The 26,227-nt window shown below is 38.2% G+C and overlaps 1 protein-coding gene across 7 annotated transcripts in view; it reads right to left on the bottom strand.

The window, feature by feature from the left end:
• The window catches only part of ZFAND4 (zinc finger AN1-type containing 4), a 125,588-nt gene that overhangs the window by 91,016 nt on the left and 8,345 nt on the right, over window positions 1-26,227 (bottom strand). For 3 of the 7 annotated variants that reach the window (XM_049855540.1, XM_049855538.1, XM_049855539.1), the window contains exon 2: window positions 25,074-25,374. The exons of 2 other annotated variants lie outside the window; for them this stretch is intronic. In XM_049855540.1, coding sequence (XP_049711497.1) covers window positions 25,074-25,335 — 262 coding nt within the window. In that variant the 5' untranslated portion in view covers window positions 25,336-25,374. Of the gene's footprint in view, window positions 1-25,073; window positions 25,941-26,227 lie in introns of those variants that run through there. 2 more of the 7 variants (XM_049855537.1, XM_049855541.1) reach the window with 2 other exon arrangements.

Raw genomic sequence — 26,227 nt, 5'->3', positions numbered from 1 at the left:
CAGGTCTGTACTATCATCACTGGCCATATCCCCCAGTGGCATTTTATTTACTGTTTGTTTCTTTTTGTCTTTTTTTGTTGTTGTTATTGTTGTTCTCTCTCCCTTCCTTGCTGTCCTTTCTCCTATCCACCCAGCCCCATGTGCCACCCCCAACTTCTTGGTGGGCTGTACTGTACTGTTTGGTTGGAGAGCCTCTGGCACTAGGCCTCTCCAGGTCTGCGCCTCCCCTGCAGACCAGCTCCCTCAACATCACATAGTATATTTTTCTTTACCTCTCCCCTTCTCTTTTTCCTTCTCCCTCCCACCTATACCCTGTGCTGCCTCTGACACTTCAGGACGGACCATGCCACCCAGCAAGAGAGACATCAGCTCACCACCATCCCAATTCTACCCTGCCCACAACGGCCAGCACCCCCACAACCATATCGTCTTGTTGTTGTTTTATTATCTTTTAGTTTTTCTTCTGTCTGACTGTTGGTTTTTTCTCTCTCTTTCCCTTCTTTCCTCTCCCTTCTCCTGCCCACCTGGTCCTGTGCACCACCCACACCACTTCTTGACAGGCTGAGACAAATCACTTGGCTAGACAACTATCACCACATGGCCTCATTAGATCTGCTCCACCCACACCTGCCAAATCCTACTGCATCACCATTATATTTACTTTTCTCTTTTTTGTTCTACTTCAATTTTAGCTTTTTTTTTTAACTTTTTTTTTGCCCTTTTTCTCTCTTCTTTCACCCATCCATTTAAATCTGCACATTACATCCTCCCCTCTTCCTCCTGCCCATGTGCACTATGCACAGAGTGCCACACCCCAGAGCAGTACCGATATAGTCCCCCGGATCCTGCCCCATACTGCACCCCAGCCCCACCCATCCACCTCCACTGGACCCATCCTGCTGCACCAAAGCTGAGCGACCAGCCCTGTCCAGCCACAGGCAAGCAACAGAAAACACCTAGCCTACCTGACCAGACATAACCAAATAAACCAAAAAAGCAGGACAAAACAATCAAATCTACTATCAGTAAATAAAGTAAAAAATTCTGGAATGTCCTGGAGACAGCAGACAACATCAAAACATATAAAAAGAAGAAAACAAAAGAGGATGGGTCCAGAAAGCAAACAAAATAAACACCAGATGATCTTCTGCTAGAAGAAAAATCACTGGAACTAACGGATAGGGATTTCGAAACTCTAGTATTCAGGACTCTCCAAGAGATGAAGGAAAATGCAGACAAAAACAAGGAAAAAATAGACAAAACCATCGGAAACACAGATGAAATCATGGAAAAGACAGACAGAAAAACTGAACAGGAAAATAATACAAGAACAAAATGTCAAAATAAACAACCAGAAGTCCTGCAAAAACTGCAACTAGAAATCCAAAAGATAATAAGATTTCAGAAAGGGACAGTGCAATAAAATGTTTTAGGAGCAAATTTGAAACAACGGAAGATGGGATCAGCAAAATTGAAGACGAATCTTTGGATACCACTTTGTTTGAGGAAAAATCAAAGAAAAATGAAGAAACCCTGAGAATTATTTGGGATACAGTCAAAAGCAAAAAAGTACATGTGATCAGAGTTCCAGAACAGGGGGAGAAAACGGAAAACACAGAGAAGATCATTGAAGATTTGCTGACAGAAAACCCTGATATCATAAAAGATGAAAAGCCGACTATAAAAGAAACTCAATGAACCTCATACAGGATAGGCACAGAAAAAAAAACACAAAGACATATCATAACCACACTTGCTAAAATTAAAGACAAAGAAAGAATCCTGAAGAGCAGCTTGAAAAAAAATGGAAAGTCACATACAAAGGGGAGACACTAAGACTAAGCTCTGATTACCCGGTAGAAACCAAACAGGCAAGAAAGCAATGGGATGACATGTATAAAATCTTGAAAGAAAAAAACTGCCAAACAAGAATAATATATCCTGCAAAACTCTCACTCAAATATGAAGGCAAAATTAGGACATTTCCAGAGGAGCAGAAATTAAGGGAATATGTAAAAACCAAACCACACTTACAAGAATTATTAACGGGAGTCCTTTGGTTAGAGAATCAACAACATGAATCTAGCACATAAGACAGCATCAGCCAGATACCAAATGAGATAATGAATTCTCAAGGATAAAACAAAACTAAAAAAACTTACAACGGGGAACCAGAGATGTCAATCTGTAAATTACAACAACATCAGAATAGTAAAAGAGGGAATAAATGGTGTAGGTTTACCACTTTCAAATGGAGAGGAAGTCAAGGCATTATCAAGTAATAAAAGACTGGTTTAAACTTAGGAAGATAGGGGTAAATTTCAGGGTAACCACATAGAAAGTTAACAAAGCTGTTAATCAAAATAAAGAAGAAAAATACAAAGTCTCAGTAAACACAAAAGCTACAAAAATGAGAGAAATGAAAGAAAAAAAATACACAAAAGGAATTCATCACAGAAGAGTAAGAGAAACAAAGAAAACATAAGCACCACAAGGAAAGCACCACAAAATGACAGAAATAAACTCACACCTATTGATAATCATACTGAACATAAATGGCTTAAATGCAACCATAATGAGACACACAGTGGAAGGCATTATGCTGAGGGAAATTAGTCAGTGGCAAATGGACAAATATTGTAGGAGAACACTATTATAAGAACTCAAGAAAAGGTTTAAACAGAAAAAAACCTTACTTGATGGTTACAAGGGTAGGAAGGGATAGAGAGGGGTATTCACTAATTACATAGTAGACAAGAATTATTTTAGGTGAAGGGAATGACAACACACAACACAGGGCAAGTCCATATAACTGGACTAAACCAAAAGCTAAGAAGTCTCCTGAATACAGCCAAACACTTTGAGGGGCAGAGTAGCAGGGGCAGGGGTTTGAGGACCATGGTTTCAGGGGATACCTACATCAACTGGCATAACAAAGTGTATTAAAAAAATGTTCTGCATCCCATATTGGTGAGTAGCATCTGGGATCTTAAAAGCTAGCAAGTAGCCATCTAAGATACATCAATTGGTCTCAACACACCTGGAGCAAAGGAAAATGACAAACACCAAGACACAAGCAAAATATAAGTCCAAGAGACAGAAAGGGCCACATAAGCCAGAGACTCCAACAGCCTGAGACGGAAGAACTAGATGGTGCCCAGCTACCACCAATGACTGCCCTTACAGAGGACACAACAGAGAATCCCTGATGGGGCAGGAGGAAAGTGGAGCGCAGAATTCAAATTCTAGGAAAAAGACCAGACTTAACGATGTGACTGAGACTGGAGGGACCCCAGAGGTCATGGCCCCTGGACACCCTGTTAGCCCAAAACTAAAACTATTCCCGAAGCCAACTCTTCAGGCAAAGATTAGAGTGGACTATAAGATATAAAATGATACTGGTAAGGAGTGTGTTTCTTATCTCAAGTAGACACATGAGACTATGTGGGCAGCTCCCATCTGGAGGCAAGATGAGAAGGCAGAGGGGGATAGAAGCTGCTTGAATGGACAGGTGAAATACAGGGTGGAGAGAAGCAGTGTACTGTTACATTGTAGAGAGAGCAACTATGGTCACATAACAATGTGTGTATAAGTTTCTGTATGAGAAACTGACTTGAATTGTAAACTTTCACTTAAAGCACAATAAAAAGAAACAGAAAGTGACAGAATGGATTAAAAACAGGCCCCATCAATATGCTGTCTACAAGAAACACACCTTAGAAACAAAGACATAAATTTATTAAAAATCAAAGGATGGAAAAAAATATATGAAGCAAACACCTACCAAAAAAGTACAGGAGTGGAAATACTAACCTCAGATAAAATAGACTATAAAACAAAATCCACCATAAAAGACAAAGAAAGGCATTATACAATGATTAAAGGGACAATCCACCATGAAGACATAACCATAATAAATATCTACACACCCAAATGACAGGGCTCCAAAATAAACTCTAACAGCACTGAAAAGAGAAACTTATAGTTCCACAATAATTTGAAGACTTCAACACAAGACTCTCAATAAAGGACAGAACATCTAGAAAGAAAATCAACAAACATACAGATGATCTAAAGGCCATAATCAACCAACCTGACCTCACAGACATATACAGAACACGGTACCCAGCGGCAGCAAAATACACATTCTTTTCCAACGCACGTGGAACGTTCTCCAGAATAGACCACATCTTAGGCCACAAAGCAACCCTCAACAAAATCCAAAACACTGATATAATGTAAAGCATCTTCTCTGACCACAATGCCATCAAAGTAAAAATTAATAACAGAAAGAGCAAGGAAAAAAACAAATACATGGAAACTGAGAAACACGTTGTTTAAAAACCAATGGGTAAGAGAAGAAATCAAAGATGGAATAAAAAAATATCTAGACTCAAACAAGAAGGAAAACACACCATACTAAAACCTTAAAAAAATAAAAGACTTAGGAATAAATCCAACCAGAGATGTAAAAGACCTATACAAAGAAAAATACAAAACACTACTGTAAGAAATCAGAAGAGATCTAAATAAATGAAAAACATACCATGCTCATGGATAGGTAGGTTCAACATTGTGAAAATGTCAATTCTACCCAAAGCAATCTACAATGTAATCTCAATCCAAATACCAACAGCATTTTTAAAGAGATCGAAAAACCAATCATAAACTTTATATGGAAAGGAAAGAGGCCCCAAATAAGTAAAAGCACTATTGAAGAATAAAGTAGGAGGACTCGCACTACCTGACCTCAGAATCTACTATATAGCTACAGTAATCAATACAGCCTGGTACTAGTCTAAGAAAGACACGTTGACCAACGGAAAAGAATTGAGAACCCAGATGTAAATCCACCCACCTAGAGTCCCTGATCTTCGACAAAGGCCCAGAGTCAATCAAATGGGGAAGAGACAGTCTTTTTAACAAATGATGCTGGCAAAACTGGGTGTTTGTCTGAAAAAAAAAAAAAAAAGAAAGAAACAGGACCCATATCTCACACCATACACAAAAACTAAATCAAAATGGATCAAAAACTTAAATAAAAAACCAAGAACTATGACGATCACAGTAGAAAAAACAGGGTCAACTCTAGAGGCCCTAATACACAGCATTAACAGGATACAAACCATAGCTAACAACAAATAAGCACCAGAAGATAAGCTAGAGAACTGGAATCTTCTAAAAATGAAACACTTATGCTTATCAAAAGACTTCACCAAAAGAGTAAAAAGAGAACATACAGACTAGGGGAAAAAAATTGGCTATGACAAATCCAACAAAGGCCTAATCTCTACGATCTACAGGAAAATCCAACACCTGTACAACAAAATGACAAACAGTCCAATTAAAAAATGGGCAAAGGATACGAACAGGCACTTCACCAAAGAAGGCATTCAAGCAGCTAACAGATACATGAGGAAACGCTCCCCATCACTAGCCGTTAGAGAAATGCAAATCAAAACTACAATGAGATACCACTTCAACTCAACATTACTGGCACTAATCAAAAAAACAGAAAATAACAAATGATGGAGAAGCTGCAGGAAGACTGGAATTCTTACACACTGCTGGTGGGAATGCAAAATGGTACAACCATTTTGGAAAATGATATGATGTTTCCTTAAAAACCTAGAAATAAAAATACCATATGATCCAGCAATTTCACTCAGAGAAGTAAGAGCCATCACACAAATAGACATATGCACACCCATGCTCACTGCAGCATTGTTCACAATAGCAAAAAGTTGGAAACAACCTAGATGCCCATGAACAGATGAAGAGATAAGCAAACTATGGTAAATACACACAATGGAATACTACGCAATGATAAATAACAATGATGAACTTGCGAGGCATCTCACAACATGGATGAAATCTGGTGGGCATTATGCTGAGTGAAATGTCAATCACAAAAGGACAAATATGGTATGAGACCACTACTATAAAAACTCATGAAAAGGTTTATACACAAAAAGAAACAACCTTTGATATTTACAAGGGAGGGGAGGAATGGGAGGGAAAAACACTAGACAATAGATAAGTGGTAACTTTGGTGAAGGGTAAGAGAGTGCACAACACTGGGAAAGCCAGCACAACTTGTCCAAAGCAAAGTCATGGAAACTCCATGGACACATCCAAACACCCTGAGGGACCAAAATACTGGGCTGAGGGCTGTGGGGACCATGGTATCAAGGAACATCTAGCTCAATTGGCATAACATAGTTTATAAAGAATATATTCTACATTCTACTTTGGTAAGTAGCATCTGGGGTCTTAAAAGCTTGTGAGCGGCCATCTAAAATATTCCACTGGTCTTACCCCATCTAGGGCAAGGGAGAATGAAGAAAACCAAAGACGAAAAGGAAAGATTATTTCAAAGGACTAATGGACCACAACTACCACAGCCTTGACCAGACTGAGCTCAGCACAACTAGATGGTGCCCAGCTACCACCACTGACTGCTCTGACAGGGATCACAATAGAGGGTCCCAGACAGAGGTGGAGGAGGTAGAACAAAATTCTTACTTACAAAAAAAATAAGACCAGACTTACTGGTCTGACAGAGACTGGAGAAACCCCAAGAGAAGGGCCCCCAGACACCATTATACCACAGTAATGAAGTCACTCCCGAGCTTCACCCTTCAGCCAAAGATTACACAGGCCTATAAAACAAAATGAGACTAAATGGGCACACCAGCTCAGTGGCAAGGACAAGAAGGAAGGAGTAGGCAGGAAAGCTGGTAATGGGGAACCCAAAGTCAAGAAAGGGAAAGTGTTGACGTGTCATGTGGTTCACAACCAATGTCACAAAACAATATGTATACTAGTTGTTTAATGAGAAATTAGTTTGCTCTGTAAACCATCTAAAGTATACAGCATAAAAAATTCAAAACAAAAAAAAAAAGCCAGTGGAATTTATTTAATAATCTGGATTTTTTAGGAACTCTTAAAATGATTACATTTTCAAAAATAGATTTTAATTTTTTATTGTGGTAAAATGCATATAACAAATTTTAAGATCCAACTTTGAAGTCAAAACTCCTGGGTTACAACAAGGAAAAAGTTAAACGAACTGGAAGTCAGTGACATTATATTCACCATGTTATGCGACCACCACCACTATCAATATTTCAAACCTTTAGTCATCCCAAACGTTCAATTTTTTAAATGTTGGGAAAAAAAGGCAAAATGGAGACATTTTCAGATATACAAAAGCTCTCTATTACAACAAATATTAATGGAACTCCTTTAGTAAAAAGAAAAATGACAGAAGATGAAAATCTGGATCATATACAGAATGAACATCAGAAATGGCAAATACATGGGTAAATATATATTCTTCCCTTGTTTAAACATTTTAAAAAGACAATGAAAGAAAAAATATGTATTGTTGGGTTTATAATATATGTAAAACATATTTTTACATATAAAATGTAAAATATAAAAATATGTAAAAGTAAAATACAAGGCAACAATAGCATAAAGGCTAAGTGGAAAGAAATAGAAGTATACTAACTTAAGGTTCATATAAAGACACTGGAAACCCTGGTGGTGTAGTGGTTAAGAGCTATGGCTGCTAACCAAAGGTCTGAGAGTTTGAATTTCCCAGGCACTCCTTGGAAACCCTATGGGGTAGTTCTACTCTGTCCTATAGGGTCGCTATGAGCCAGAATCAACTTGACAGCAGTGGGTCTTTTTTTTTTTTTTTAAGCAGGATAAAGATATTGAATTGTTATAATATCACTTAAAATAGACTGATAAGTTAAAGATGTATCCTGTAGAACACCAAAGAAACACCCCATGATATCAAAACAGTTACAGTTGACCAATTAACCAAAGGGAATAAAATGGAATCACAAGAAATACTCGTTTGATTTAGGGTCATGGTTTGTGAGAATTCTCAGTCAACTGGCCTAATATTGTTCTTCAGTTCTTCTGTTCTACCTTCTAGTTCACTGCATAGTGTCTGGGGTCTTAAAAGCTTCCCAGTTGCCATCTAAATTATAACCATTGGTCTGCATTCACCTGGAGCAGCAGAGGAAAAAGGAGAGTCAGGAATTGGAGGAGGAAACAGAATGCATGTCTGGTTGCCTTGATAACTGGATGGTGCCTAGCTACCATGGCTGAATGTTTTCATCAAAGATTCCACAGAAGAATCCTGATCAAACAGAGGGAAAACATGAAACAGAATTTCAAACTTTTAATGGAACCCAGACTTTTTGGAGCCACTGAGTCTGGATTACCTGTGGTAATCTTTAAACTTTAAACCAAAAACATCCTCTGAAGTCTTCTTTATAAGAAACAATAATGTAGCTTAATTAGTAAAGTATGTCTGCCTTAAGAATTATCTATGTGGGACCAAACTGACAACAGCAACTTGAAAGGTTAGATAAGAAGCTTAGGGGACAGTGAGCTTATGTTAATGGTGGTAGAATATTCTGGAAAAGGACAATGAGAATGGTTGTTCAACTTGAAGAATGCAATCAATGTCACAGAATTGTACATTTTGAAATGGTGTATCTTCTGCTGTGCACATTTTCACACACATAAAAGAATTTATTTAATCCAAAACAAAGGTGGAAAATAGAAAAAAGGAAGAAAGAACGGGTGAGAAAATGTAAGACAAATATGAAAATTACATACTCAAATCTAACCATATCTATAATTAACTTAAATGTAAATGATCTAAAAACTACAGTTAAAAGGTAGAGATTGTCAGATTGGATTAACATCAATAATAAAACACCAGAACCAACTATATGCTGGCTTCAAGAAATACACTTTAAATATAAAGACACAAACAGATTAAAACGTAAAAGGGAGCAAAAAGCTATTTCATGTTAACCAGTAGTCAAAAGAAAGCTGGATGGCTATGTTAATGTCATACAAAGTAGATTCCATGGCAAGAGATATTTCCAGGAATAAAGAAATCTTTTCATACTGATGAAAATGTCAATTAATTAAGAGGACATAACAATTCTAAAAGTTTATGCACCTAACAACAGAGCTCCAAAATCCATGAAGCAGAAACTGATAGAACAAAGGAGAAAAAGATAAATCCAAGATTACTTTTTGAGATGTCAATATCCCTTTCTCAGTAACTGACAGAATAGGCAATATCAACAGGGATACAGTGGACTGGGACAACACTATCAAACAACTTGCCCTGGCTGATATTTATAAAGCACTCTACCCAACAACAGAATACACATTCATCTCAAGTGCACAGGGAGTACTAACCAAGAAAAACTATATTCTGAGCTACGTAACAAGTTTCAATAAATTCAACAGTATCCAAATCATGCAATGAACATAATAACATTGGATTATAGCTGAAAGACAAGCAAGACAGACTCATTAACAAAAAGACTTCCAGAAATGTCCAAAATTTTTAGCAACTAAACAAACAACACACTTCTAAATAACACACAGATCCAAAAGCAGAAGAAAAACTAGAAAATAATTTGAACCAAATAAAAATACAAACAAGAAGTTCATGAGATGCCACTAAAGCAATACTTTTAAGAAAATGTACTGCACAAAACACAAATATTATAAAAGGAGAACTGACACATTACCTCAGCTTCTCCTTTAAGCAACTTGAAAAAAAAACCAGAGAAAATTAAACTCAATGTAAGCACAAGAATGTAATTAATAAAAACCAGGCTTCCGGCCAATGTGGTGCTATAGACAGAAGCACCATGCCATCCCTCCACAGCAAAGACCGAAATAACTAGGTGAAACAGAGACAAGCATCAATCCTCGAACCGTAAGTGTCAAATAAAGAGATAAAGAACTCAATAAGCACGGAATGGAATAGAAAACTAACAAAGAGAAAGAAGAGAGCGATGTGTGGAGGTCCCCTATCAGCTAACACAGCAAGGATTTGACTTCTTGGACTCCTGTTGAAGATGGGCAGACAGGGAGTACGAGACAGCAGCTTCACGGAGTTCCCAGCAGGAGACAGAACACCCAGTAACCAGAAATACATGCTTCCCCATTCCCCATCCTGCTTCCCCCTGTTTGACCTCCCCTGCTTCATAGCTGGCTACAATCATTAGGCAAGTCAAGGAGAGCAGGATCCATGTCACTTGGATTCACCTTGCCCACATCAGAGATTAGTGCACAGGGAATATGGGAAAGCAGCTTACAGGAGCTCCCGGCAGGAGACTTACAGGAGCTCCCAGCAGGAGACAGAGCACCAGGAAACCAGCAATACATACTTTCCCACCCCCCATCCTTCTCTCCACTGCTGCTCAGCCTCCTCTACATCCTGCTAGCTGCAGTCTGTTGGATGAGAGGCACTGGCTTCAGCCCCTTGCCTCTTGGATTCCCCTGCCCACAATGACCAGCTCCCAGAATACCATTTGTTTGTTGCTGATGTTGCTTTTTTCCCCTTCTTTTGGTTTCTTAAATGCCTCTCACCACCTCCCCCTTTTTTCAAACACCTGGTTCCATGTGCCATCTTTGCTTCTTCTTGAAAGGCTGTGAAACACTGCTTGTCTGGAAAGCATCTTCCCCGGCCTGCCACCATGCTTGGGAGCCCCGTCTAGCTGGGCTATACTGTGGCTTGGGAGCCACTTCCTGGTCGGCACAGCCACACTGGTGAGATCCCTGGGGGTATTTTTTTTTTTCCCTTTTCTCTTTCTTCATTTCTCAGTTTCTTATCTCTCTATACTTACCTTCTTTTCCTGTCTCCTGAACACCTAGCACTCTGTGACATCTCTACCCCTTCTAGGGTTCCCTGGAGGCTTTTCTTTTCTTTCTTTCTTTCTTTCATTTATTTTTTTCCTTTTCCATTTTTCTTTTTTTTTTTCCTCCATTTCTCAGTTTCTCATCTCTCCACTCCAACAGCAAGCATCCGTAGCGCTTCTTTTGTTTGTTTTTGGCTCTTGTTACTCTCTCCTCCATCTCCTCTTTCCCATACCCATCTTAGCTCCACACATCACAACTTCCCCCCTTCTACCTGCCCATCTGCACCATACGCTGAACATCACACCCCCAAGCAGCACAGGTACAGCCTACCAGAACCTGCCCTGCACTGATTCCCAGCCCGCCCTGTTGGCCCTAGTAGGTGCTACAAACAACATAATCCAGCCCCTCCCATTCAGCTGGACCTGACCTGCTGCACCACAGCTGAGCTTTCCCATTGGACAAGGAGGTGACAAGTATTGTGCCCACAGACGAACAAACAACAGTGAATATATAGCTGCCTGCTCAGACATAACCAAATAAAACAAAAAAAGCAGGGTGAAACAAACAAATCTACAATCAATAAACAAAGAAAGTAACTACTGAATGCCCCAAAGACAGCAGAGAATATAAGAACATATAAAAAAACAGCACAGCATGGTTCTGGTAAGCGTCTAAAACAAAATGCCAGATGACTTTCCTGTAGAAGAAAAGGCACTGGAACTACCTCATAGGGAATTCAACTCTCTAATATTCAGAGTTATACACAGCTGAAGCAAAAAGCAGATAAAAATGAGGGGGAAAAATGGGCAAATTCATGGAAATGACAGAAAAATTCATGGAAAATACAGAAAAAAAATGGAAGAATTCAGGAAAATAATACAGGAACAAAATGCCAAAATAAATTCACAACTAGAAACCAGAGAAAAACAACAACGAGAAATCCAAAAGGTAAAAAACAAGGTTTCAGAAATGGACAGCATCACAAAAGGGCTGAAGAGAAGATTTGGAATGATGCAGGACAGGATCAGCAAAGTTGCAGACAAACACTTTTCCTGTTTGAGGAAAAATCAGAAAAAAGAACAAAGAAAAATAAAGAAACCCTGAGAAGTATGTTGGATACAATCGAACATAAAAATTTGCAAGTGATCAGAGTTCCAGAATAGGGGGAGAAAACTGAAAACACAGAGAGGATTGTTGAAGAATTCTTGACAGAGAACTTCCCTAATATCACGAAAGACGGAAAGCTGACCATCCAAGAAGCTCAACGAACAGCATATAGGATAGACCCCAAAAGATAATCACCAAAGCACGCCGTAATCACACTCGCTAAAACCAAAGACAAAGAAAGAATCCTGAGAGCAGCTCAAGAAAAACAACAAGTCACATAAAGAGGAGAAACAACAAGACTATGCTCTAATTTTTTGACAGAAACCATGTAGGCAATGGGGTGACATATACAAAACCTTGAAAGAAAAAAATTGCCAACCAAGAATAATATACACTGCAAAACTATCACTCAAATATGAGGGTGAAATTAGGACATTACCAGATAAACAGAAATTAAGAGAATATGTAAAAACCAAACCAAACTTACAAGAATTATTAAAGGGAGTCCTCCGGTCTGAGAACAAAGAATGACAGACCACAGCCTGAAGCTAGATGTAACATTGCACCAGCCAGATACCAATGTAGAAAACGAACCCAAAAGGACTATCCAAAATCGAAAGAATTACAACAGGGAACCAGAGAGGTTAATCTGTAAATGACAACAACATCAGAACAATAAAAGAGGGAATAACTGTGTAGGTATAGAACTTTCTAATAGAGAGGAAGGCAAGGAAATAAGGTAATAATAGACTGGTCCAAACCAAGGAAGATACGGGTGTATTTCAAAGTAACCACAAAGAAAGTTAAGAAAACAACTTATCAAAATAAAGAAGAAAAACATAAAGTCTCAGTAAAAACAAAATCCACGCACAAAAAAAAGAAATTTAAAAAATCCACAAACAAAAGGAATTCAGCACAGGAGAGTAAGTGGAACAAGGAAAACGTTAGCACCACAAAAAAAAAAAAAAAACTATGAAATGACAAAAATAAATTTACACCTATCAATAATTACTTTGAATGTAAATGGCCTAAATGTACCCATAAAGAGACAATGACAGAATGGATTAAAAAAAAACAGGATCCATCAATATGCCAACTACAACAGACATACCTTAGAAACAAAGGCATAAGTTTATTAAAAGTCAAAGAATGGAAAAAAATATATCAAGCAAACAGCTACCAAAAAAGAGCAGGAATGGCAATACTAATCTCAGATAAAATATATTTTAAAACAAAATCCGCCATAAAAGACAATGAAGGGCACTATAACAATGATTAAAGGGATGATCCATCATGAAGATTTAACCATAATAAACATCTACGCTCCCGATGACAGGGCTCCAAAATACATAAACTCTTAACAGCACTGAGAAGAGAAACTGACAGTTCCACAATACTAGCAGGAGACTTCAACACACCACTCTCAATAAAAGACAGAACATCTAGAAAGAAACTCAGCAAAGACACAGAAGAGCTAAAGGGCAAAATCAGCCAACCCGACCCCACAGACATACATAAAACACTCCACCCAACAAGTGCAAAGTACACATTCTTTTCCAACGCACACAGAATATTCTCCAGAACAGACCACATCTTAGGCCACAGAGCAAGCCTCAACAAAGTCCTCAGAGCAATAGATGCACACATTAAAAAAGAAGAAAGGGACAAAATCAAACCATTAGCTATACAACTCGAACAAACAGAGAACAGCAAAAGATGCCCACAGCCACCAGAAGAAAGGAAATAATAAAGGCCAGAGCAAAGATAAATAATAGAGAATAGAAAAAAAAAAAAAAAGATCAACAAAACCAAAATCTTGTATAAGATCACTAGTGTAAAAATTCATGAAAAGGTTTACACACAAAAGAAACAATCTTTGATGGTTATGAGGGAGGGGAGGGGTGGGGATGGAAAACACTAAATAGACAATAGGTAAGTGGTAACTTTGGTGAAAGGTAAGACAGTACACAATACTGGAGAAGCCAGCACAACCTGTACTTTAAGGAAAGGTCATGGTACCTCCACAGACACATCTAAACTTCCCGGAGGACCAAATTGCTGGGCTGAGGGCTGTGGGGACCACGGTTTCAGGGAACATCTAGCTCAACTGGCATAACATAGTTTATAAAGAAAATGTTCTACATTCTACTTTGGTGAGCAGCATCTGGGGTCTTAAAAGCGTGTGAGTAGCCACCTAAGATACAACACTGGTCTTACCCCTTTGAAAGCAAGGGAGAATGAAGAAAACTAAAGATACAAGGGAAAAATTAGTCCAAAGGACTAATAGACCGCATCTACCATGGCCTCCACTAGACTGAGTCCAGCATAACCAGTTGGTGCCCAGCTACCACCACCAATTGCTCTGACAGAGGTCACAGTAGAGGGTACCAGACAGAGCTGGAGGAAAATGTAGAACAAAATTCTAACTCACAAAAAAAGACCAGACTTACTGGTGTGACAGAGACTGGAGAAACCCTGAGACTGTGGCCCCCAGACACCATGAAGTCACTCCCAAGGTTCACTCTTCAGCCAAAGATTACCCAAACCTGCCAAAGATTAGACAGGCCCATAAAGCAAAACACGACTGAAAGGGCGCACCAGCCTGGGGGCAAGGACTAGAAGACAGAAGAGAACAGTAAAGCTGGTAAAATGGAACCTAAGGTCAATAAAGGGGAGTGTTGACATGTCACGGGGTGGTCAACCAATGTCATAAAACAACACATGGACTGTTTAATGAAAAACTAGTTTGTTCTGTAAACCTTCATCTAAAGTACAATAAAATAAAAGCTTTTTAAAAAAGCAGGGTCTGGTGGCATTTCTAAAGCTTGAAATTAATATCAAAAAGGAGAACAAAACATTTCTTTGGTACCTGCATAAAGAATAAATAATTGCTTTGCAAAAATAAAAATCAAATCAGGTCAAGAAATTGATAAAATAACAGAAAAACAAGAGATGAAATTAATGAAAGCAAAATCAAGCTTTTTGAGAAGTTCGCTAAAACTGATAAACCCCTTTGTTAGACTGATGAAAAAGAGAAGATGTACATAAATAATATCAGGAATGAGAGGAATTCCATTGCTGCAGATTTTACTGACACTGAAAAAATAAAAGAATATTACGAAAACCTTTGGAAATAAAATTCAACAACCTAGATGAAATGGACAAAATCCTCAGAAGACACAAACCACCAAAGTTCACTCAAGAAGAAAAAGTTAACTTAAATAGCCCTATACCTATTAATAAGATGGATTCATGAATAAGGATATAATACCAATTCTACTCTCATTCAGAAAATTGCAGTGGAAGGAATACTTCTCAACTCATTCTACGAGTACACCGTTGATGTTGTTAGGTGCTGTCAAGTTGGTTCCAACCCACAGCAATCCTATGTACAAAAGAACAAAACACCACCCGGTCCTGTGCCATCCTCACAATCATTGCTATGATTGAGCCCACTGTTGCAGCCACTGTGTCAATCCATCTCACTGACGGACTTCCTCTTTTTTGCTGACCCTCTAACTTTACCAAGCATGATGTCCTTCTCCAGGGACTGGTCCCTCTTGACAATATATCCAAAGTACATGAGATAAAATCTTACCATTCTTGCTTCTAAGGAACATACTAGCTGTATTTCTTCCAAGACAGATTTGTTCATTCTTTTGGCAGTCTACGGTATATTCAATATTCTTCACCAACACCATAATTCAAAGGGATCAATTCTTCTTCAGTTTTCCTTAGTCATTGACCAGCTTTTGCATGCATATGAGATGTCTAAAAATACCATGGCATGGGTCAGGTGCACCCTAGTCTTCAAAGTGACATCTTTGCTTTTTAACGCTTTAAAGAGGTCTTTTGCAGCCAATGTGCCCAATGCAGTATGTTGCTTTATTTCTTGACTACTGTAGTCAAGAAACGAGGACAGTACTACCTTGACATCACAACTAGAGAAAAACATTACAGGACAAAACTACAGACCAATATCTTTCGTGAATATAGATACATAAATTATACACAAAACTTTGGTGGCTGATGGAATCATTCTAATCATGACAGTGGTAGTGGTTACATGAAAGTAAACATTTGTCAATGCTAACAGAGCTATACACTAAAAAACGGTCAATTTTATTGTATGTAAATGATACATTCATTAACATACAGGAAAAGTTTGGTAATAACTTGGACACAAATGACAAGATGCTCCATATCATTTGTTAGAATACTGACAGTGTGTATAAACTATTAAAAATGGTGAACTCTATCTAAACCTATATATTGCTATAGTTCCAGAGCCCCGAATGACTTAAAATGTTTTAAGTAATGAAATAAATATTTTTGGCAAAACAAATATTTAGAATTAAATGACAGTGACATTCAACTTACAAAAACCTGTAGGATATAGCGGAAGGAATTCTTGAAAGGAAACTTTAAGTCATAATCCTTATATTAAAAATAAGGTTGAGACTTCCAGTTTTAGGTCCAACATAAACAAAGCTTTGAAGTCACAACTTCTAACAAGCAAAAAGCTAAACAAAGTGAAAGTGAACAACTTTTCTTGGATTCATCAGAGAATTGCAGGTGCAGGACAAACCATCACCCCAAAATCTGAAGAGATAACTGAATCTAGAAAGTCAAAGCCAGTATCTGCTTAACTGAAGCAGAAACCCCTAGGGCCATAAACTGGTAGAAAAACTTAAATGGTAATTACGACAAATGGGTAAAGGCTGAGTATGGACTAGTATAAGAGTCAGAAATTCCTGGGGGTTGCCATCTTAGGAGGGACCCCATACTTTTGTGAGTTTCACATCCAGGAAACGCACCCAAGTTCCCAAGGTAAAGAGCCAAGAAAAATCCTCTTATAGCTCTATCAGGGGGAAAGAAAAAATAAACACTGTGAAAAAGGTCAGAGTGTTCTACAAAACAAAGACCTGCCAACTTTACCAGAGTCTTATCTCACCCGGGGGAATGACATTTCCCAACTTCAGGCCCTTCCTATCTCACCTAAACATAAGTGGAAAGGGTTGCTAAGAACACTTTGAAGGTCACAGACCGGTGGTATAGGCCCACTAAAAGACTGACATTTAATCATGAGATTACAGAGTGTTTCCCCTCCCCCCACCTTAACACCACACAAACAGGACTCCAGTATAATAATAGTGAATTACAGCTGAAAGAGAGGCAAGTCAAAGACTCTTTCTAAGGAAGAGTTCTTACGGAAATCCTAAAACAACAGGTGCTACAAAACTAAGACGCTGCAGGAATTAAAAGCTTCTGGCACTTACAACTACCAAACCAAAACCCACTGCTGTCAAGTTGATTCCGACTCATAGCAACCCTATAGGACAGAGTAGAACTGCCCCTTGGAGTTTCCAAGGAGTGCCTGGCGGATTCGAACTGCCAACACAACAGCAAACATTAAACACAGCCTAATTCCTAGCCACATTAACATAAAGTATCGTTAATGGATGATTGACTTTAGTTCCTATCACCTGATACAGCATGTCCACCTTACAACAAAAAAATGCAAGTCATGCTAAAACGTAGGAAGAAACACAGTCTGAAGAGATAAAGCAAGCATCAGAACCAGACTCAAATATGACAGAGATTTAGGAATTACCAGAATGGACATTCAAAATAACTATGATTAATATAAGGAACCCTAGTTTTTTTTTTAGTGGTGAGGTGGTTAAAAACTCAGCAGCTCCCCAAAAGGTCAGTGGTTTTGAGTGTGTGGATTTTTGCTGTTCTACATAAGAAACCCTGGTAGCATAGTGGTTAAGAGCTATGGCTGCTAACCAAAAGGTTGGCAGTTCGAATCCACCTAGGCACTCCTTAGAAACCCTACAGGGCAGTTCTACTCTGTCCTATAGAGTCACTATGCGGTGGCATCAACTACACAGCAAAGGGTTTGGGTTTTTGTTGGTTATTAGGTATATGAGAAGCCTTGGTGGTACAGCAGTTAAGTGTATGGCTGCTAACCAAAAGGTCTGTAGTTCAAATCCACCAGGTGCACAATGGAAGATGTGGCAGTCTGCTTCTGTAAAGATTACAGCCCTGGAAACCCTATGGGGCAGTTCCCTAGGGTCACTATGAGTTGAAATTAACTTGACAGGAATGGATTTAGGATATTCTTGTCATTAATATATTAAGAAATCTAATGTAAAAGTAGAAAATGTGCAAGAACAGATGAGTAAACAAGGGAGGTGGAAATTCTAAGAAACAATAAAAAGGAAATGCTAGAGAAAAAAAAAACTAACAGAAATAAAGACTGCCTTTGATAGGCTTATTACTAAACTAGATGTACCAAAGGAAACAATAAGTGAGATTGAAGACATGTCAATAGAAACTTCACAGACGGAAACGCGAAGAGAAGAATTAACAAGAAAAAAAGTACATCTAAGAACTGTGGGGCAGTTTTAACAAGTGTAACAATTTCAAAAGGCACAACTGAAACAGAACAAGAAAATAGAAGAAACACTTCTTTTAACTGCCTTAGTTTCTCAGTGCTGCTATAACAGAAATATCACAAGTGGGTGGGTTTAACGAACAAACATTTATTTTCTCATAGTTTAGGAGGCAAGAAGTGCAAATTCAGGGCACTGGCTCTAGAGGAAGGCTTTCTCTGTCTACTCTGGGAAAAAACCCATGTCTCAATTTCTCCAGCATTCTTCCTTGGTTAACTCCACATGGTATCTCTCCCCCACTGGTGCTTGTTTTTTTCTGTCCCTAATCTGCTCTTTTAATAACTCAAAGGTGATCAGCTTAAGATATACCCTTCACTGATATGGTCTCATAAACATAACAAAGAAAACTCTATTCTGAAATGGGATTACATCTACAGGTAAATGGGTTAGGATTTAAAACATACAATTTCGGTGGATAAAATTCAATCCATAATAAGAAATAAAGACTAAGAATTTTACAAAATTAATGACAGAAACCAAACTACATATCTAGGAATCTCAGAGAACACCAAACAGGATAAATAACAAAATACCTACACCTGGTAATATCATGTCAACCTTCAGGAAACCAAAGACAGAGAAAATCTTGAAAGAAGCTACAGGGGGAAAGATCCTCACCTATAGTGGAAAAACACACGTCTGTCAGTTTGTTGTACTGTGGGGGATTCTGTGCTGCTGTGATGCTAGAAGCTATGCCACCGGAATTCAAATACCAGCAGAGTCACCCATGGCGGTGGACAGGTTTCAGCTGAGCTTCCACTCTAAGACAGACAAGGAAGAAGGACCCGGCAGTCTACTTCCGAAAAGATTTAGCCAATGAAAACCTCATGAATAGCAGCAGAACACTGTCTGATATAGTGACAGAAGATGAGCCCCTAAAGTTGGAAGGCACTCAAAAGACGACTGGGGAGGAGCTGCCTCCTGAAAGTGAGTCGACCTTAATGACATGGGTGGAGTCAAGCTTTTGAGATCTTCATCTGCTGATGTGACATGACTCAAAATGATAAGCAGCAGCTGCAAACATCTACTGATAATCAGAACATGGAATGTATGAAGTACGAATCTAGGAAAACTGGAAGTTGTCAAAAATGAAATGGAACACATAAACATTGATATCCTAGGCATTAGCGAGCTGAAATGGACTGCTTTTGGCCATTCTCAATCAGACAATCACATGGTCTACTACGCCGGGAATGACCACTGGAAGAGGAATGGCATTGCATTCATCACCAAAAAGAATATTCCAAGATCTATCCTAAAGTACAACACTGTCAGTGATAGGATAATATCCATACACCTACAAGGAAGACCAGTTAGCACAACTATTATTCAAATTTACGCACCAACCACTAAGGCCAAAGGTGAAGAAACTGAAGATTTTTACTAACTTCTGCAGTCTGACATTGATCAAACATGCAATCAGGATGCACTGAAAATTACTGGAGGTTGGAATGTGAAAGTTGGACACAAAAAAGAAGGATCGGTATTTGGAAAATATGACCTGGTGATAGAAACGCTGCCAGAATTCCCATGATAGAATTTTGTAAGACTAATGACTTCTTCATGGCAAACACCTTTTTCACCAACATAAACAGCAACTATACATGTGGACCTCGCCAGATGGAATATACAGAAATAAAATAGACTATATCTGTGAGAAAAGACAAAGGAAAAGCTCGATATCATCAGTCAGAACAAGGCTAGGGCCAACTGCGGAACAAACCATTAACTGGTCATATGTAAGTTCAAATTGAAACTGAAGAAAATAAGAACAAGGTGATGAGAGCCAAAGTACAACCTTAAGTACATCCCACTTGAATTTCGGGACCATCTCAAAAATAGATCTGACACAGTCAACGCTATTGACCGAAGACCAGACCAGCTGTGGAATGACACGAAGGGCATCATACATGAAGAAAGCAAACGTCATTAAAAAGACAGGAAGGTAAGAAAAGACCAAAATGGATGTCAGAAGAAGACTCTGAAACTTGCTTTTGAACATCGAGTAGCTAAAGTGAAAGGAATAAATGATGAAGTAAAAGAGCTGAACAAAAGATTTCAAAGGGTGGCTTAAGAAGACAAAGCATTATGATGATATGTGCAAAGACCTGGAGATGGAAAACCAAGAGGGAAGAACACGCTCTGCATTTCTCAAGCTGAAAGAACTGAAGAAAAAATTCAAGTCTCGAGTTGTAATATTGAAGGATTCTATTGGAAAAATATTAAATGACTCAGGAAGCATCAAAAGAAGGTGGAAGAATACACAGTCACTGTACCAAAAAGAATTGGTTGACATTCAACCATTTCAGGAGCTACCATATGAGCAGGAACCAACAGTACTGAAGGAAGAAGTCCAAGCTGCACTGAAGGCATTGGAAAAAAAACACGCTCCAGGAACTGACAGAATACCAGTTGCAATGTTTCAACAAACGGATACAGTACTGGAGGCACTCGCTCGTCCTCATCTACGCCAAGAAATTTGGAAGACAGCTACCTGGCCAACTGACTGGAAGAGATCTATATTTATGTCTATTCCCAAGAAAGGTGATCCCACAGAATGTGGAAATTATCGAACAATATCACTAATATCACACACAAGTAAAATTTTGCTGAAGATCATTCAAAAGTGGCTGTAACAATATATCAACAGGGAACTGCCAGAAACTCAACCCAGATTCAGAAGAGTAAGCAGAACCAGGAATATCACTGGTGATGTCAGATGGGTCCTGGCTGAAAGCAGAGAATGCCAGAAAGATGTTTACCTGTGTTGCATTGACTATGCAAAGGCATTCAACTGTGTGGATCATAACAAATTATGGCTAACATTGCAAAGAATGGGAATTCAAGAACATTTAATTGTGCTCATGAGGAACCTGTACATAGATCAAGAGGCAGTCTTTTGAACAGAAAAAGGGGATACTGGGTGGTTTAAAGTCAGGAAAGGTGTATATCAGGGTTGTATCCTTTCACCATACCTATTCAATCTGTATGCTGAAAAAATAATCTGAGAAGCTGGTCTGTATGAAGAACGGGGTATCAGGATTGGAGGAAGGCTCATTAACAACCTGCGTTATGCAAATAATACAACCTTGCTTGCTGAAAATGAAGAGGACCTGAAGCACTTAGTGATGAAGATCAAAGACCACAGCCTTCATTATGGATTATACCTCAACATAAAGAAAACAGAAATCCTCACAACTGGACCAATGAGCAAAATCATAAGAGATTGAAGAGAGGGGTGGGAATACTCTGTTACAGGGTACTTGCACTACATGTGAAGCAGTATAGTGTTATCTAAAAGTAGACTTAGATTAGCTAAATATATTGTGAGGTGATATCACATAAAATAGCAGAGTAAGAAGATCTAGAGGTCAGTCACTACAGCAAAACAATAATTACTGGAAAGTGCAACTGAAAAAAACTCTTTGGGAACTCTGGAACCTGACGTGCCACTTATATTAACCAAGTGCTCGATGAAGGAATGGGCTGCTGATCTTTCCGAAGCCACTGGCCAACTGCAAAATTAATAGAACAGAAACTTCAGTGGCCATACACAATTAGCATATACATTCTTCAACTTTAGTTTGGAAAAGTCACTAAACAAACAGATGACTGTATCTTTCAAGTAAAAACGGAAATCTTTGAGGACTGAGAGAATCGGATTTCCAGGACTACCACGTTATAATACCCGGAATTTCAAATTTCAACAAAAAAATTACCAAACATAGCAAAAAAAAAAAAAAAATCCCACAATAAAGTAATGGCCTACACAGACAAAAAAGGGAATTTGACAGAAACCAACGTTGAGGAAACTCAGATGTTGAAATTACTGGTAAAAAATATTAAATCAATTGTCATGAGCTCAATGAGCTAAATGAAAGCATGGACCAAATAACTAAAGGAAATTAGGAAAATAATGCATGAACAAAATGAGAATATCAAAAAGAGATAGAAATTTAAAAAAGGAACCAAACAAAATACTGCAGTTCAAGAGTATAATAAATAAAATGAAAAAATTCATTGGTGGGGTTAAACAGCAGGTTAGAGCAGGAAGAGGAAGGATCAGGGAACTTGAAGACAATTGAAATTATAAAATCTGAGAAACAGAAGAAAAACAAATGAAGAAAAATGAACAGATCCTAAGGACCTGTGGGACACCGACAAGAATACCAACATATGTATTATAAACCGAAACCGACTGTATATGTATTACAGGAGTCCCAAAAAGAGAAGAGAAAGAGGCAGAAAAAGTATTGGAAGAAATAATGGCGTGAAATTTCCCAAATCTGATGAAAAACATGACTATGTATATCCAAGAATCTGAACAAACTCCAAGCAGGATAAACACAAAAAGATCCACGCTGAGACATATCGTAACAAACTGAAAATCCTGAAAGCAGTAAAAGACAAGGAGAAAATCCTGAAAGCAACGAGAATTGAATTGTTATATACAAGGGATTCTTAATAAGATTTTAAACTGGTTTCTCATCAGAAACCATGGAGGCCAGAGGCAGTAGGAAGACATATTTAACATACTGAAAGAAAAAAACTGTCAACCAAAAATTCTCTATCTGGCAAAAATGAAGGAGAAATTAAAATATTCCCAGATAAACAAAAGATGAGGGAATTCACTAAGAGTACAGCTGAACCACAAGAAATGCAAAAAGGAGTCCTTCAAACTAGAACAAAGAGACACTAGATTATTAACTCAAAGCCATAAGAAGAAATAAAGAACACCGCTAAAGGTAAGTACGTAAATATAAAAACCAGTAAATTTGGTTTGTAACTCTTCTTTTCTTCATACATAGTTTAAAAGGCAAATGAATAAAATAAAAATTATAAATGTGTGCATGACTGTTAATGATACGTGTCAACTTGGCTAGGCCATGTTCCTCAGCGGTTTGGCAGATACTATATAGAAAGGGAGGGGGAGGGGGTTAGGTGTGACAGTAAGGGAATGGGAAATAGGAGGAAATTAAGATCTACTGATCACTAACGGTAGGCATTTCGCATGCTACCCAATAATTAATTACACAGCTTCCCAATAATTGTATTTGTTTTATACATATCTAAACTGAGGTTAGACGCCCTGGTGGTGTGGAGGTTAAGTGTTTGGCTGCTAACCGAAAGGTCAGCACTTCAAACCCACCAAGGGCTCCACAGGAGAAAGGTGGCAGTCTGCTTCTGTAAAGACTACAGCCTTGGAAACCCTATGCAGCAGTTCTATTCTGTTCTACAGGGTCGCTATGAGTTGGAATTGACTCAACAGCAATGGGTTTGGTTTGGTTTTTTTGAAACTGGGATTCATCTGTCTAGTAACTAGAAAGCCAGTTTTTTTAATCCCAAAAACGTCTCCTCCTATAGAAAACAAGGAGGCTACATCGTGGCTCTGCCCTGGGTCTGTTGGTAACTATTCCCCTTGGGTGATTTGCTAATTTTCTCTAAATCCAAGTTTCTTCTGACATTAAGAGATTTAAACAGAATACTCTCTAAAGTGCTTTTACTACAAAGAGGTCATCTGGAATGCATCAAAGAGATGGGGAAAAATACAGAGGTTATTTAGAACAGAGTTTTACCTTCCTGCTCCTAAAATGGTATTATACCACTATATAAAGAAGCAGAACAAAGTCAAAGTACACTATTCCGACTCCAGGCCTCAGCAAATCCATTAAGCAGACAAAACCTTCATGTACCACTGCTAGATGTGCTCAGGTGCTCTTTGAAGTTAGCTGGTCACTGATTTCAACAGGCCCTCCCTGGGGCTGAAAGAATAGCAAATATTTAGAACCTCAGGTACCAGGATCCTTGGCTTCAGAGATCAAACATTCCAACCCTCCAGATCCTACTACAATCCTGAATTTAAACTGGGCTGGAGGATAACCCTAGTTACTACTTTTATATTATGAGCTAGTTCAAACTAGCTCGATCAACAAAGATCCACAGAGTGTTCACTGGAACAACTTAATTCTCTAATCAAACTGCATTTTAACAACTAAAAATGACAAACACCACTTATTTCAGAAATCTAAAAAGTACAATGAAAAAGTAAGATTCTAATTTATGGCACTTCTCACAACACACAAACCACAAGAGATATTGCAAAACGTTTAGTACCCCTGCTATGCTAAGGGAAATTCAAATATATAAATGGAACCCAAAAACTCTTTTCAGAAAATCTCCACATTTAAACAACCAAAAAAAAGCTGTCAAAACAGTGTACAGAAAAGGTAAGCAAGGTTTAGGAAATGCAATTAATTTTTCCAGTTAAAAGTAAGTATAAGATGGTTATGGCGGAATTTGCATGTTTTTATGCAGTGGGTTTTTTTTTTGCGGGGGGGGTATAACCTGTTGAAGGAAGCCCTGGTGGCGTACTGGTTAAGTGCTACGGCTGCTAACCAAAGGGTCGGCAGTTCGAATCTGCCAGGCGCTCCCTGGAAACTCTACAGGGCAGTTCTACTCTGTTCTATACAGTCGCTATAAGTTGGAATCAACTCAACAGCACTGGGTTTGGTTTTTGGTTTTGGTATAACCTGTTGAAAAACTATTTTAAAATATTATTTTCAATCATTCACATGACACCTGGATTCGTTTCAAAAGAATCTTGTAAAAGATGGGGACCTGGGGGAAACCAAGGAGTGGAAACATAAGTCTTTAACTGTTGAAGCTGTGATAGTTATACAGGGGCTCATTATCCTATTTTCTTTCTACTTTCATATATTTGAAATTTGCTCCGTAAGAAAAGTTTAAAAATTATTATACACTCTTAATGAACAAATTTAACACTTATAACCTAAAGACAAAGACTAGTACCTTCCAATCTTTGAATTTTTGCTTTCACAGAAATGACAGCTTCAAAGGGTGAAACTCTCAGCTCAAAACATGTTCCAGTCAGTGTTTCAATGAAGAGCTCCATGGTATCATAGAAAGGAAGTTTGTAGTAAAATGATCCCACGTTATCTTCATTGAAGAATGGAGGTTCTTTTTTGTTATCCATTACTTTGATTTTTCCAATTCCTCTGGAATATGTTGTAAGCAACAGTATTCCAGCTCTAGCCAAGTCAGCTTTGAACATTGGTTACATATATCATTGTTCATGTTTTGAGTTTTGTACCTAAAAAACAAGAATATTCTTTTAACAAGTCTATCTGAAAGTCTCAGTCCTCCATAATGATTTCCCTAACAACTCAGACCCATTTCAATCATCCAGACAGCCCCAGAACTCATTTTAGTGCTTAACCATGTCTAACCCTCAGTATTTCACATCTGTCTCTGAAACTGCTCTGCTAACTAGGCTGAAAGATCACTAAGAACAGGTATAATGTCAGTAATTTTCTGTAGTTCACAGTTCACGGTACATGCTCAAATATTTGTTGTTTTGTAGTTAATGGTGTTTAAACCAACAAACTCAACATGTCAGAGGATGTTTGCAAAACTTTGAAAAATGTATGCATATCCTTTTCTAAAACATGTACAGAAGCTGCTGCTCTTTTGTTGTTGTTGTTGCTGTAAATGTATCTATTACACAATTTTTGCCAATTTAACTTTTTACAGGTACAATTCAGTGACAGGTACAAAATTTTTTTACAGATGTACAACTTACTGACAGCAATTACACTGATCGACTAAGCAACCCGTTACCCTTTTTAATGTGAATTTACCATCACCATAAACTGAAATCAGTGCTCCATAAGCAATAACCCTCCCAAATCCCTCTCTCCCACCCCTGGAAACCACTAATACATTTTGATTTCTATACATTTTTTGCCTATCCTTGTCTTTTTATAAAAGTGAGACCATTCAATATTTGTCCTTTTGTGATTGACTTATTTCACTCAGCATGTCTTAAGCTTCATCCACGTCGAAGCAGTATCAAGACTTCATTTCTCTTACTGGATCAGTAGTATTCCATCTTATGTGTGTACCACATTTTGATGGGCATTTAGGTTGTTTCCACCTTTTGGCTA

Source organism: Elephas maximus, chromosome 16 (genome assembly GCF_024166365.1).
Source record: "Elephas maximus indicus isolate mEleMax1 chromosome 16, mEleMax1 primary haplotype, whole genome shotgun sequence".
Lineage (NCBI taxonomy): Eukaryota > Metazoa > Chordata > Mammalia > Proboscidea > Elephantidae > Elephas > Elephas maximus.
Note: the sequence above shows the minus strand (reverse complement) of the source record. Positions and strands in the feature narration are given on the sequence as shown.